At 44.4% G+C, this 15725-nt stretch overlaps 1 protein-coding gene across 4 annotated transcripts in view; it reads right to left on the bottom strand.

The window, feature by feature from the left end:
- NAMPT (nicotinamide phosphoribosyltransferase) overlaps positions 1-15725 on the bottom strand; it is a 62769-nt gene that overhangs the window by 7789 nt on the left and 39255 nt on the right. For all 4 annotated transcript variants that reach the window (XM_073328475.1, XM_073328478.1, XM_073328477.1 and 1 more), the window contains 2 exons: positions 12582-12701; positions 353-493 (listed from right to left, as the gene is read on the bottom strand). In XM_073328475.1, coding sequence (XP_073184576.1) covers positions 353-493; positions 12582-12701 — 261 coding nt within the window. The remainder of the gene's footprint in view (positions 1-352; positions 494-12581; positions 12702-15725) is intronic.

Raw genomic sequence — 15725 nt, 5'->3', positions numbered from 1 at the left:
TTGAAGATGCTGTGATTCACAGGCAAAGCTGCGAGCCCCCACTGCCAGCCAAAGCAGGAGCAGCACTGGGGTCTGCACTGCTTTCCTATAAGCCCTGGGTGTTGTTTTCACTTCCCCTCCATTGGCCAATCGGGAGGGGGACAAGCTTTCCCAGAAAGAAGCTGCCTGCAAGAAAGCTGCGTAGCTGCATCTGGAACCTGGCCCGGAGTGTGAACTGCTGGAGCCAGAGCTGCGTTCGGAGTTACGAACCTTTCAGAGTTATGGACAATCTCCATTCCCGAGATGTCCATAACTCGGGGTTTCCACTGTAGTTTATATGTGATAAAATGAGTGAAAAAATTAGAGGTCATACCCCAAGGCCATTGGTCACCACATAACTGCATTTGAAGGAACAATTCAAGAGATCCCTAGTTAATTTCTGCAGCAAAGCGCCACCAGATCCAAAGGAAACATTTTCAATACTCCATTTATTCTTCTTCATTCCCTCCACAATCTGATAAGAAAAAGAAACAGTGATAAAGGAATGTACTTTAAGAGCTGGGTTGATAAATGTCATTTTTCATAATATTTTATTGCACATTTTGAGAAGATGCTCTTTTACAGACAATTAAGCCAGCTAGCATTCATATATCAAGAAGATATATGTAAAATATTGTCAATACCTGGCATGCTGTTCAAATTTTTAATACTTTAGTCTGAGATCATTATAAAATGTTACTGCTGGAGAACTGTTATCTGCACTGTAACATGCAACATAAAACACCACCCCCTCCCTTCCCAAGACAAGAATAGTACAGTAATGCAACACCCAGCCATAGAGCCCTAAAGCATATTATTTCTTTGCTCAAATTAATCCTTCATGGTGGCATTCAAGAGCCTTCTGATGGTTGTCAAAATTGTGGGCCAACTCTAGATTCCAAAGAAGCTCAAGTTATAGGATGTGTTCTGAAACAAAGTGATCATTTCACCCACCAACACCAAGAGAGGGGCTTTGCTTGCCTCTACCCGGAACTGCAATAGAGCAATTCTTCCTAAGGATATGCAGCCTAGAATTAGTTGTATTAGAGATTTCTAGGATGGTATTCACGTGGTAGAGCATTTGGTTTACCCTCTTCTTCAACCAAAGTTCTCGAGCGATTCTTGTTTGGCATATTCAGCTGTTTTGCCATCTTTTCTGAGAGTTATCAGAAAAAAAGTTAAATGCAATCCCATCAGACAATTTAAAAACTTACCATAAATATGTCTTCTCATAACACAAGAATCCTCTAGTCTAGAGTCATGATTGCTGTATTAGCCCTACCCACAATGGCCAGAGAAGCTGATTGGTCAAAGTTCTGTTTTCCTGAACTGCTCCCCTATATGAGCTTGGAAAGCATGTCACAACCCAGGTCAAGAAACTTTCAGTGTTTGGAACCACCTATAAACATACTACTAACCAGAGTCTGAAAGTCCCAGATGAGAGGATTCTTCTGTTATGAAGGGACAGTTTACACTTAAATTACACTACATTAAAATTATTTTACTCTCTCACACAGACAATCCCTAGCCTGTAGTCATGACTGATGAGAAGTGACAACCAGGCCATCCAGAGAAAGAGAAGGGGAAGAGCGAAATGAAAAAAGAGACTGGGGGAGAATATGCGGTGTTCTTGTAGCCATGTTGGTCCCAGGATATTAGAGACACAAGGCAGGTGAGTTAATAGCTTTTATTGGACCAATTTTTGTTGGTGAGACAAGCTTTCCAGCTTACACTGAGCTCTTCTTTAGGTTTGGGAAACATGCTCCAAGTGTCATAGCTAATTACCAGGTGGAACAGGTTGTTTAGCATTAATTAACACATACAGTATTTCAATGGGCCATTCAAGGTGAAGTGGCCAGTTAACACCCCTCCAGTCACAGGGGGAGAAATGAAGGAGGGAAGTAACTGGGGGTGGGGGGGGAGGGTGTTTAGTGGGTTATAGAGTGTTGAATGGTCCTTGAAATGTGTGTGTTAACAACTTATGCTCAACAACTTTGTATTTAAGGGTGACACTTTGAGCATGTTTCCCAGACCTGAAGAAGAGCTCAGTGTAAGCTTGTCTCTCACCAACAGATTTTGGTCCAATAAAAAGGTATTACCTTAGCCACTTTGTCTCTCTAATTAGGGGAGAATGGCTAACTAAAAGATCTAGCAGTCCAAAGCAGCAAGATCTTCAGCAGCCTTTCCAGGATATTTAACATGCCAAACTTTCCCCTTGCATGATTTGTTCAGGGCCTTAACCTATGACAGGGAAGCTTGAAGGTAGTGACACTGAACATGACTGTTTGCAGAGTTGCAGAGGCTCCTTTAAAACGAGAGGGTCTAGCAGGATGAAGGGTCATTACACAAAGTAAAAATTATTTCCCCATGCTATTCCCCCCCCCCACACACACACTGTTATTCACACCTTCTTGTCAACTGTTTGAAATGGGCCATCCTGATTATCACTACAAAAGTTAGCCCACCTTAATTGATTAGTCTTGTTATAGTTAGTATGGCAACACCCATTTTTTCATGTTCTGTGTGTATATATCTTCCTACTGTATTTTCCACTGAATGCATCCGACGAAGGTGGTTTTAGCCCACGAAAGCTTATGCCCAAATAAATTTGTTAGTCTCTAAGGTGCCACAAGTACTCCTCGCTTTTTTTGCTGATACAGACTAACACGGCTACCACTCTGAAACCTACAAAAAAGGGACACCCTGTCCACGGGATAACATTCAGACTATGGTAGACTTTGCCAGCCAGTCTCAGGCCTGGTCTACACTACAAAGTTAGGTCGATGCAAGGCAGAGTACTTTGACCTAGCTGTGCATGCGTCCTCTCTTAAATTGGGCTACTGCCGACACAACTGCCCTGTTACACCAACTTAATACCCCCACCTCCCCGAGAGGCCCAGAGCCAAGGGTGATGTACTTAGGTTGACGCAGTGCGAGGGTAGACACTGCGTTACTTACATCAACCATTACTTGCCTCCAGCTGCTGGAACAGGCGGGAAGAACTGGGCCTCCTGGGCCTGCGGGGAGAGGAGGCAGTGCAGGCGCAGCTGAACCAGTCATAGAAACGTGGACATCTCTGAGTAGACTGCTCTAGGGAGCGGGAGAAGGGCTACAGCAAGGAGCAGCAGCGCCACATGAGAGCCAAGGAGCCATAGCATGCATACCAGAAGGCCAACAACTGATCTGGTGCCGAGCTGCAGACCTACCACTTTCACAAGGAGTTGCATTATATCCTCCACGGAGACCCCCCCCCCCACCAGCACTGTGGCTGCCTCAGAGGAGTCCCAGTCAGAGGCCCCTGCTGTGAACTGCAAGGAGGCAGAGGTAGAAGAGGAAGAGTATGGGGGACAGGAGATTGGGAGGATCCAGGTGCACAGCAAGCCAGGATCTGTTTTTGACTCCACCGCAGTCCAGCCAGTCCCACCAGTTGAGCACAGGCAAGCCCAATGCAGGGGAAGGAACTTTGAGCAAACGTGTAGTTTGATTTTAAAATTACAGGAATGCTTCCCCCCCTCCAAAGTAGCAGAACACATCTTTTGACATCTCATTAAATTTACTCATGCTAGAAGAGAGAGTGGTACAACCAAGAAAGGAAGAGTTGCTATCTGCTTTTCATTCTCCTCTAGATTTAGGCAGGGTGGTCCATGCGGAGCAGTATATGCACAGGGATGTCCCATAAATCCTCCGGAAAGATCTCAGTGAAACTTTCATGGAGGTACTCTGCAATCCTCTGACAAATGTTTCTAGTGAGGGCTGCCTTATTTCTTCCATTGCGGTAGGACATTTTCCCACAGCACCCAGCAATAAATTCAGCTGGCACAAGCTAGCAGGATATGGGCCTGGGCAGCATCAGGTCACCAGCAGCAGCTGCACGGTCTCTGCCTCCGTTACCCTCAGGACTGAGGTATCAGCTAAAATCACCACTGCCTGTGGAAAACAGTGCCAGTATTCAGTGTCATTGCCCTATACTACCAGAATCATGCAACCGAGCTATTACTACCTCATTTCCCCTTCCCCGGTGGGCCATACTCACCCTGGCTGGTGCCGAGCAAAAGCACAAACAATCGCAAGCAGAAGTGAGAATGGAGTGCTTACAACTTTTTGGGAGTAAAGGGAGTGTTCAGCATTTTAAGTTTTGCTTTCCCTAATGAACACACTAACAATAGTACCTTTTTGTTTTATCTACAGCTGCTGCCATTGTGGCCTTCAGGTTCTCCCCCTCCACACCTGCAGAATGCCTGAGTCAGACAAGCAGGAGAAAGAAGAGGTCTCAGGGTGACACATTCCAGGAGATCCTGCAAGCCAGGGGGGAACTGAACACTGAGCTCAGGGCCTGGAGGATCACCATTGCCGATAGCCTGGGGAAGGATGGAGTAGAGAGGAGAAAGATGCAGGAAAAGGAGAGGGACATGCAACAGGACATACTGGGACTTCTCAGGAAACAAAGATGCTGCAGACTCTAGTGGACCAGCGGGTTCAACAATTCTATGCTCGCCTCCCTCTGCAGCCCATGGCAAACTCAATATTGAGACCTCCCTATACCCCACTCAACATTTCACATGGTATCACAGCTCGCTAAAGTACTCCTACCACTCCACCCTGGGACACTGAAGACAATCAGATATACATCATCTGTGGCTTTCACAGATCCGTGTGTGTAGCTGAAACGGACATGAATGTCCTTCCTCTTCATACGTTCTGTTCTCTTAATTACTTAAGTTTTAAATGTTTAATTGCCTGTTTGTTTTTTTCACAGATTTTGGTCAGAATTAAATTCTGTTTTTTGTAACATAATTCAATTTATCATTAGGGCTACGATTTTTCCATGGAGATGGCGGAGGTCACAGAATCTGTAACTTCCAGAGACCTCTGACTTCAGCCCACAGCAACTGGGAGTTGCAGGGTCCCCCTGCCTCTCCCGGATGACAGCAACTGTGGTGGGGCCCCCCACAGCTCCCGGCCACTGTGGGGACCTTGGAGCTCTGAGCCCCCAGAGGCAGCGCTTCCAGCAGACCCCCTGCTGTGGGCGGTGTGGGGACCCTGCAGCTGAGCTCCCCATTTTGTCATGGATATTTTTAGTAAAAGTCGCAGACAGGTCACAGTCTTCTGTGAATTTTTCTTTATTGCTCGTGACCTGTCTGTGACTTTTACTAAAAATATCCATGACAAACTCTTAGCCTTATTTGTCGTTTTTAGTTCACAACATACACTGGCTGGTGCTGAGAAGTTCTGAAAGCGACCAGTTACCTGTTACTGCGCAGTGTCTCAACTCAAAAAGATCATTCACAAGCAATATTAATAAGTGCATTGACAATGCACTGTTCCTACATATAAAGCTGTTGCCACACAATTCATACCAGTCTGCAAACAGGAGGGCCAGCTAGAGCACAGTACACCAACACACTGCTCTGGTTCAGTATTAAAATGCTATTTCAATGCCCCCCTTAGCTGTATAGCTCTGCACTGAGCTCCTCTAATAGCCCTCATACCTGGCTGTTCAAATTCAGCAGACAGCCACTCCACCTGCTGCTTGGTGAAAACTTTTTCCCCTTTGCTTCACAGATATTACACAGCAGGCAGCTAACCATTGGGATATTTTTCTCACCAAGGTCCAATCGTCTGAGTAACCACCACCAGCAACTCTTCAAATGACCAAAGACACATTCAACTGTTATTCTACACCTGCTGAGCTGGTAACCAAAGTGTTTCGTGGTGCTGTTGAGTTGTCTCGCTTCATGAGCCATGGGAGCAAAAGGAAGGCTGAGTTCCCAAGGATCATTACTGGCATTTCAACATTGCCAATGGTAATCTGTGTTCTTAAAGATGTGAGCATCATGCACCCTCCTTGACCAGCCCATAATGATATTGGTAAAGCATCCTCAGTGATCCACCAGTGCTTGCATTACCATAGAAAAGTAGCCCTTTCTTTGACATACTCTGTGGCAAGGTGGTCTGAAGCCAAAATAGGGACCTGCATGCCATCTACCCGACTGTAGTTCTGGATCCCCACGGCTGCAAATCCATTACTACGTCCTGCATATTGCAGAGAGTCAGAGTCCTGCACAGCAGGAGGCACTTGAGGGTCCTGCACATTTCTGTGACAGTAGCCCCCATGGTGGATTTCCTGACTCCAAATTGATTACTGACTGACTGGTAGCAACCTGGCACTGCAAGTTTCCACAGTGCAATTGCCACTCACTCCTCCACTGTCCCTGCAGCTCTCATTTTGGTGTTCCTGTACTGGAGGGCTAAGGCAAGCTTACGTGTAGCTCACGAAAGCTCATGCTCAAATAAACTGGTTAGTCTCTAAGGTGCCACAAGTACTCCTTTTCTTTTTGCGAATACAGACTAACACGGCTGTTACTCTGAGATCCAGGTACGTGGCCTTGCGCTTCTAAAAGTTCTAAAGCCATAGCTCATCGTCCCAATCTGCATGATGAGGAGATCCCACCAGTCACTGCTTGTTTCTCTTGCCCAGAACCAGTGCTCCAGCATCTGCAGCTGCTCCATGACCACCACCAACCACCTTGAATTGTTTCGCACTGGTCCCACAGCAATATGCTCTCCAAGGAATCGTCATGTTCCCTGTGTTTCTTCTTGTAACTCTGCAAATACTGCAGGATGATGTCCCCCATGCTTGCAACATTCATGACAACAGTGCAGAGCTGTACAGGCTCCATGTTTCTATCAGAGATGGCCAAAACCAAGGATGCCCATGAGGGTTTGTGGGATTTTGAAAAGACGGTGCAAAAATTATGGGACAGATGAAATTATGGGATGAGAATAATGCATTATGGGAAGTTGACCCATGTTCCTAGTCACCCCTGCCCAACTTGTTTCGGCTTCATCATGCATTGCCAAAATTCCCAAAAGACAGTGCACTGGAAGATGGGATACCTACCCATGATACACCACATTCTGCATCGATACAAGGGCTCCTGGTGAGTATGCACACCACTGACACAAGGAGCCATCTACGCATGTGCATAAGCAACGTACTAACTGTGGCAGCTGTATGCTGACTTAACTTGAGTCAACGTAAGTAGGTAGTATAGACATGGCCTCAATTTACAAGTGGACCATCCACATAGAGGAGCACTAAAGTTCTAGACTTACCCTTACAGGATATGGTTTAAAGCCTAAAGCCATGACAGGGAAGCCAACAGGTAGTGGTATAGGAAAAGGCAACACACACAGCACAGCGGCTGAGACATAACGTCTCAAGGTCATGCTCCAGACTTCCTCCCACCAGGTCTTTAGGGGCAACATCTCCCTCTAACACACACCTCTTTAGAGAATTTCCCCTGCCTCAGTTCCAGCATATACAGATTCCTCAACCTGACAAGGAGACAGGAACGTCAGACCTCCCTGTAGTACTTCCTTTTAATGGAATCTTCTTGAGGCATCCTGAAAATTTCTCTTCTAAATCTCTAAAAATCGTATTGGTTTTAACAATGAACTTCACTCCTCTGGTGCCAATGACTAGGGGACTCTGATTTGGACACTACTTCCTAGAGAGGAGCATGAGCAGGAAGGGACTCTCCTTCCTTGGAGGATTAGAGGCTTTCCTAGAAGCCATTTGCAGAAGGGGAACCAGAGGACGGCAAATGACTCAGAGTTGTTAATTAGGTCTGAATGAGGGAGATTCTCCAAGAGCCTCTGGAATAACTGAAGGAGATAAGGAAGGGGTAGGAAGAAGAACTGTTTGTGCAGACTCCTTTCAAGCACAACCTCCAAAAAATTGTTAGAAGATGGCCATGAGCAACATCTCATTCAGGAACATGAAGCTGCTTGGGAGGACCAGTCATTCTGGGGGGACACTCCCAGGTTAACAGGCATTACCAGTGCAGAGTGTGGCATAACTGGGCTCTGTTTGACTGGTGTAGTAGAGTGGGGCAAGAAATCACAACTACAGGGTTGGTCCCCTTCAGCCAGCATCCAGCCACATGCTTCACCCCGTTCTGTCCATGGCATCCCTGGACAGTTGGCCGCCTTATGCTGTGGACACATTCTCGATTACCTCAGCTGATGAGCAAACACATTTGGATGAAAAGTTGGCTTCAGCCCATCCACACTCCCATCATGAGGGATCTTCATTAGTCAGAATGATCTGGGGTGGGGGGGAGGGAGGGGAGGAATAGTATGACCCTGGCTAACGCTATGGCAAAAAGTTCTGATTCTACCACTGACCCTTCTGCTGAGATCCACATTTGGTGCTTCCAGAGGAGGAGCAGAAGGAGAAGCAAATAGAAGAGGAAGGAATTACACCAAAAACCTCAAAGGTCTGCAGCCTTTCCTCAGAACAACGCCACACAGAAGAGTTTCTCATTGTGGTGAAGGCAGCAAGACAGAGGGCACGTTGTACTTTTCAGCTCATACAGAGGGAGCAATTCAGGTGTCTAGATTTTGACCAGCTAACCCAGGGGTTCTCAAAACTTCATTCTAACATGACCCGCTTCTGACAATAAAAAATTACTACCTGGCCCCCGGGGGGGGTGGGGGGAAGGAACAACACACGGACACCAAAGCCTGAGCTCCCCCAAGCCCTGCCACCCTGGGTGGGGAAACCCAAAGTCCAAGCCCCAGGCAAGGGGCCAAAGCCAAAGCTCAAGGGCTTCAGCCCCAGTTGCAGGGCCTGAACCTGAGCCCCATCACCCAGAGTTGAAGGCTTTGGCTCCAAGTAGTGGGGCTTGGGCTTTGGCTTCAGCACTGGGCCCCAGCAAGGCTAATGGAAGCCCTGGCAACCCCATTAAAATGGGGTCGCAACCCACTTTGGGTCCTGACTCTCTGAGAGCTGCTGAGCTAACCATTTCCATTGTAGGCATTGTTAGTCTATCAGTCATGATCCCAAACTAGAGGATTCTCTAGTATGAGAATTTAAATATGTCTGGAAATCGAATGCTCAAAAGATAATCTCTTGAAGATCTAGTATATTTTGCAGTTAGCAGATTGGAATGACTTAAAAGTGAAAACATCAAAATAAGAAGTCAAACAGAAGGTTCCTTACCTGTGCTACCAGTACCCCCTATTAAAACAAAGAATTTTAAAAATCCAGTTTACATTCTTCCTGCTGTTTTTGTTCGCTTCAACTAGTTTGGACAGTGAACTAGACTGATCAGTTAATTTCTCATTCTAGGTTTTCATAGCATGCCCATCACCACAGTACTGTACCTGGTACATGACACTGTAGTTACATTTGAGATTCCAACACTGATGTGGAATGTTTAAAGTTAAAACAAACTTTCAAGAAGTTTAAAAGAAAAGAAAAGTAATCACTATGAATATGTATATACAGATAAAATCCTGTAAAACTATTTAAAAATGTTTTATTCTACATGAAACCTACAGTGCTATATGTAAAATAATTGAAAGTGCCTCTTTAAAGCAATCCCAGCATTGATATCCTATACATCAGCATGGGAGATGCGGTGTTATTTAAAACAGGAGTAAGAATGCCTTTGCAGTTTAAATAAGTATAAACTTGGTTCTCTTATACCAAGCGTTATGACTGTTTTTATTCTCGCAGGTAATGCTATGCTGCTAAAAGGCTTGGGGGAGGAGGGGAGAATTAATATATATATTTTTATATCCTACATTTTTGGGATCTGAATAGGAAAGTAATTTAAATACAGACTTATCCCTTGTGTCCATTTCCTCTCACATTAGGTATCAGTTTTTCCCTGTCCTATTTACACCTTGCAGAACAGCACTGAATCTCCATATCCTGAAGAACAAGGTTCCACCTCCTTTCCCGCATAAATATATATTTTAAAAGACTAGTTATGATTTTGTGATAGACTAGTATGACACTAATTGTTGCCTCCTAGAATTTTGTCAGGTTAAGGAAAAAAAGTCTTACCAGAAGCTCACTGGCTTTCTTCTGGAAAGACTGAATTTAGTGGGCCAAATTCATCACTGGTGTAGCACCATCAGAGTTCAGTGGAGTCAAACCAGCAATGAATATGGCCCAATATATTCTAACTCACAACTGAATTCTGTTTAACAGTTGTTAAATGTAGTTTATGGTCTCCAAGAACAGATGCTGGAAAAGTTTAACAATCAATCAGACATAATTATGTATTAAAGAGAAGAACACGCCTAGGGGAATTCTGCGCCACTGCGCATGCACAGAATTCATGTCCCCCCCAGATTTTTTTGCTTCCCCACCGAAAAATAGCTTTCTGATAGGAAAGCAAAGGGAAGCCACAAGAGCAGTCATGCGACCCTCCCCAGCAGTATGTTTTGGGTGTCCAGGGCAGCCAGTACAGAGGTAAATCACTGTGGGGTAAGGGGTGGGACTGGGGAAGACCCGGCTGGTGGCTCCTATCCTGCGCCGGGTTCGGCCGCTAGCCCTGGCTGGGGAGAATGGGACTTCCTCTTCCCCTGCACAGGATCCAGAGCCAGGTCAGACCCATCCCCAGATTTCTCCAAAGGCTGCAGGAAGTTCTGCAAACGCCTCACCCATCATTCCTTAGCTGCAGAGGGAGGGATCACTGTATTGGGAGATGCTCCCCCATCCGCCCAACCCCCATGCATCCAGACCCCCCCAGATCCCCCACCGAGCCCCACTCCCCCTGCATCTGGACCACCCCAACAAGCCACCCACACCCAGATCCCCACTCTACTAAGCCCCAACCAGCTGCACCTGGATCCCCACACCCCATAGAGCCTCCCTCCCCCACATCTGGACCCCTCACTGAACCCCCACACCTAAACCCCCTTCTGAGCCCCAACCACCTTCGCCTGGACCCCCTTGCAGAATCCCATTACCATTGCACCCAGAACTCCCCAACAAGCCCATGTGCATCCAGATTACCCCACACAGAACCCTCTCAACCCACACCTGGATCCCCCCACACTAAGCCGCTCCATACTTGGATCCTGCTGGGCTGAGCCTGCCTTCCTACACCTGATGCACTTGGCACACAAGGGCAGGGCCCTGGGGTGTTTCTGGGACAGGCTCGGTCCTTGCGCTGTGTCAGGGTTAAGTGCAGCCTCACTGCTGAGCCATGTCCCTGGTTGAGAGCTGCAGAGTGATATCCTACCTCTGTGCACCAGTGGCCTGTATTCCCCAATGCGACGCTGGAGCGTCCACATGTATTTGACAAATAAAACCTGCAGAATTTTGAAATACTGTGTGCAGAATTTCTATTTTTTTGGCGCAGAAAGCCATCAGGAGTAGAATATCCAGATTCAGTTATTTCATGCTTGCTGTTATCACAGTTGTGCATGATACAGCAAGACTATTCTCGTCAAATCACTGTTTCTGTCAAACAAACCAAGAAAATCAGATTTGCTTTTCAGGGTTGTCATAGCATGAATTTGTTAGCTGTTTTCCATTACAAGGCAATCTTCCCACCAATGACTCTGTTACTTAATATCCCAACTAGCATGCTCTCTGAGGATTTGTCAGTGACATGTAAATACCTTTGTAGCTTTGTTGTTTGGGCTCATGTTCGTGGATCTCAGATTATACATGGTTTATCAAACTGAACAGATGCATGACTCCCACCAGTGTGCCACTGCTTTACTGCCACTTCTGTGGTCTAGTTTCTCTAGTCCTTAATTCAAAAGAATGCAAAGCTGCTCAGACCTGGTGAACTGGAGTTCCTGTGGGTTCTTTCCAATATCTAAGAGGTTTCACTGAACTGAGTATTTCCTAATTTATTTTGCAGCACTGCAGCAGTATTTACTCAGGTGAAAACGATGAATGCCCTATGCAATGCTGCTATTCATTTTCAAAGCAAAAGGCATTAATCTTGTGATGGCCTGACTCTTAATATCAAGTAACTGATGAAGTGCAGAAATAAGATTAACCAATCCTGTTCTGCACTTCCTTTCATCAGATACTTGCAAGTTTGTCACTAGAGTTTCCAGGAGGTAATAAAAACTTCGGCTTCTATTTCGCTGAAATTGTACTTTTTAATTTTAACAGTAAGAAATGATGTGCCCATCTCTCAGACTATCAGGCACCAGCAGTTTAATGTGGTATAATTTTGCATAAAACATGGATTGTTCAATTATTCTTATTGGCTGGGATTTTAAAGATGCCACCCCCACCACATTTAATACTAACAATGGTTTGTAGACACTTTTGCATTTGCTTTCAAAAGTATCTCCTTCAAAAAGCACAAGTACACCTTGAAAGTTTGAATGCAGACATTTAAATTTACAACCTAACAATCCAAACTAGTTAATTACTACTGTTGTCACAGCACAAGTCATGACTGGCACACTAGACACAAATAAAAGGATAGATCTTTGCTCTGAGTTTAATCCTAATTAGTTTCAACATGGGAGGGATAAAGGAAACAATGAGGCGACGGAGGAGAATAAAAATTACAACCATGAGATTAGAAAATGTATTTTAGGTTATGCTTTTTTTAAAAAATTCCTTGTGGTTTTAATAAAATTAATTTATGCGTTCGGGTTTGTAAGCAGTGCCCAGAATGAAAGCTAGGAATGGGTCAGTAAAGAACCATTAACATCTGACTAATTGTAATAGACTCCAGATTAAAGGAGGACACTGCCAATTTCACCTGATATATTAAGAAACTTCATACCTCTTGCAGCGTGTTGATATCCACACCATCTCCCTGAATAACTCTGATATAAGGGGGCAACACCTTGTAGCCTTTTGCATTTTCTACAACAGGGAACTTCTTTCCTAAGATCTCCAAAACCTGTAGAAAACAAAATGGAAGCAATTCTGTTTCTACATCTCTCACTCTAGCAAAGTTAAACACCAAATCCATTAAACTTAATAGAATTAATTTTTGTTAGCATTTTGAGTACATGGCTCAGAGCAAAGCCATGCTGTACTTTAAATACTCCAGTCATTGTGCAGAGGGTGGTTTAGAAGAAAATGGCTTAGGAGACAATAGGGTCTGTATAGTCACATGACTAAAGAGAACTAATCACACCCAATCCCCACTTCTTGCTGCATAACCACAAACTGGCAGCTAGACTCTCCTTAGTAGGTCGACCCAGCATATTATTTTCTCTCTCTCTCTCTTTTTTTTTTTTTTTTTAAAACATTTCTTTACTTTACACAATGCAAACAGTGGATGTGCCCTTCACGTTGCTCAGCTCTGTTAGCACCATACGCCTCATGGAGTAAGGATTGCTGTCCGAGGTCTCAGTTTAAACTAGCAATACTCAAAATTTAGATCCTGATCCACACTGACTTTTTCATGGTTCTGAGAAAGAGAAAGTAAGCAAAGTTCCTATGGTGATCTAGCACTTGCCCTAGAAAAAAAAGTACCCAGACAGGTTAAATCTGTATTTGTCCTAGTAGACAGCCAACATATAATAGCACTGAGAGTTACTCTAATGGAATGGTATTGTTAGCTTTTATGATATGATTTTTACATTCAAGAGTGTGTGTTCTAAATAGCTTTACACTTCTTGTGTGGCATAATGCGACGACCTGGAAAACCGCATGGTGACTTGCCTGCCTGGGGAAAAAGTTACACATCTCTCGAGGCATCTAGATAGACTTATGTGTAGCACTGGGGAGGAGCCAGTGGTCATGGTATGACATAGGGAAGGATAGGAGAGAGGTCCTGGAGGACGAATTTAGGCTGCTAGGTAAGAGATTGAAGTCCAGGACCTCCCTGGTAGCGTTCTCTGAAGTGCTTCCGGTTCCACGTGTAGGGCCAGTTAGACAGGCAGAACTTCAGGGTCTAAATGCATGAATGAGACGATGGCGTAGGGAGGAGGGAACTGGGAAAACTTTTGGGAAAGGGGGAGCCTATACAGGAAGGATAGCTAAACCAGATTGGAACCAGACTGCTGACACTTAAAATTAAGAAGGTCGTAGAGCAGTTTCTGAACTAAGGGCTGGGGAAAAGCCGACAGGTGCAGAGGAGCATGTGGTTCGGACAGAGATATCCTTTAGGGGAGGATCTATTAATGGAGATTCGTTATGTCCTAGTAAGGAGGAGAGGATGGAAGAAGAAAAAATACAGGTAGGATCTGATGAGAAACAGTTAAATGAAAAAAAAGTACCATTCAATCACATCATGTAATGGCAGACAGCTAAAAAGTGACAAGTTTTTAAAGTGCTTATATACAAATGCTAGAGTCTAAATAATAAGATGGGTGAACTATAGTGCCGTGTATTAAATGAAGGTATTGATATAACAGGCATCACAGAAACTTGGTGGAATGAGGATAATCAATGGGACACAGTAATACCAGGGTACGAAATATGTCAGAAGGACAGAACAGGTCATGCTGGTGGGGGAGTGGCACTAAATGTGAAAGAAAGCGTAGAATCAAATGAAGTAAAAATCTTAAATGAACCAAACCGTACCATAGAATCTCTATGGATAGTAATTCCATGCTCTAATAATAAGAGCATAGCAGTAGGGATATATTACTGACCACCTGACCAGGATGGCTATAGTGACTGAAATGCTCAGGGAGATGAGAGAGGCTATTAAAATTAAAAACTCAACAATAATGGGGGATTTCAACTATCCCCATATTGATTGGGTACATGTCACCTCAGGACGGGAGATAGTTTGACACTTTAAATGACTGATTCTTGGAGCAGCTAGTCCTGTAATCCACAAGAGGAGAGGCAATTCTTGATTTAGTCCTAAGTGGAGCAAAGTATCTGGTCCAAGAAGTGAATATAGCTGGACCCCTTGGTAATAGGGACCATAATATAATTAAATTTAACATCCCTGTCGTGGGGAAAACACCACAGCATCCAACATTGTAGCATTTAATTTCAGAAAGGGGAACTACACAAAAAAATGAGGTTAGTTAAACAGAAACTACAAGGTACAGCACCAAAAGTAAAATCCCTGCAAGCAGCATGAAAACTTTTTAAAAGACACCATAAGAGAGGTTCAACTTAAATGTACACCCCAAATTAAAAACATAGTAAGAGAAACAAAAAAGTGCCACTGTGGCTAAGCAACGAAGTAAAAGAAGCAGTGAGGTAAAAAGGCATCCTTTAAAAAGTGGAAGTTAAATCCTAGTGACGAAAATAAAAAGGAGCATAAACTCTGGCAAATGAAGTGTAAAAATATAATTAGGAAGGCCAAAAACGAATGTGAAGAACAGCTAGCTAAAAGACAAAGCAACAGCAAAAAATTTAAGCACATCAGAAGCAGAAAGCCTGCTAAACAACTAGTGGGGCTACTGGATGACTGAGATGCTAAAGGAGCACTCAAGGATGATAAGGCCATTGCTGAGAAACTAAATGAGCTCTTTGCATCGGTCTTCATAGCTGAGGATATGAGCGGGATTCCCAAATCTGAGACCTTCTTTTTAGGTGACAAATCTGAGGAACAGTCCCAGATTGAGGTGTCATTAGAGGAGGTTTTGGAACAAACTGATAAAACTAAACAGTAATAAGTCACCAGGACCAGATGGTATCACCCAAGAGTTCTGAAGGAACTCAAATGTGAAATTGAAGAACTGTAGTCTGTAACCTATCATTTAAATCAGCTTCTGTACCAAATGACTGGAGGATAGCTAATGTGATGCCAATTTTTATACAGGGCTCCAGAGGTGATCCAGGCAATTACAGATTCTGGTAACCCTGACTTCACTACCAGGCAAACTGATTGAAACTATAGTCAAGAACAAAATTGACAGACACATAGATGAACATAATTTGTTGGGGAAGAGTCAACATGGTTTTTGTAAAGGGAAAGCATGCCTCACCAATCTGCTAGAATTCTTTCAGG

This window comes from Lepidochelys kempii, chromosome 1 (genome assembly GCF_965140265.1).
Source record: "Lepidochelys kempii isolate rLepKem1 chromosome 1, rLepKem1.hap2, whole genome shotgun sequence".
Lineage (NCBI taxonomy): Eukaryota > Metazoa > Chordata > Testudines > Cheloniidae > Lepidochelys > Lepidochelys kempii.
The sequence above is the reverse complement of the archived record's forward strand: the minus strand, read 5'-3'. Positions and strand labels throughout refer to the sequence as shown.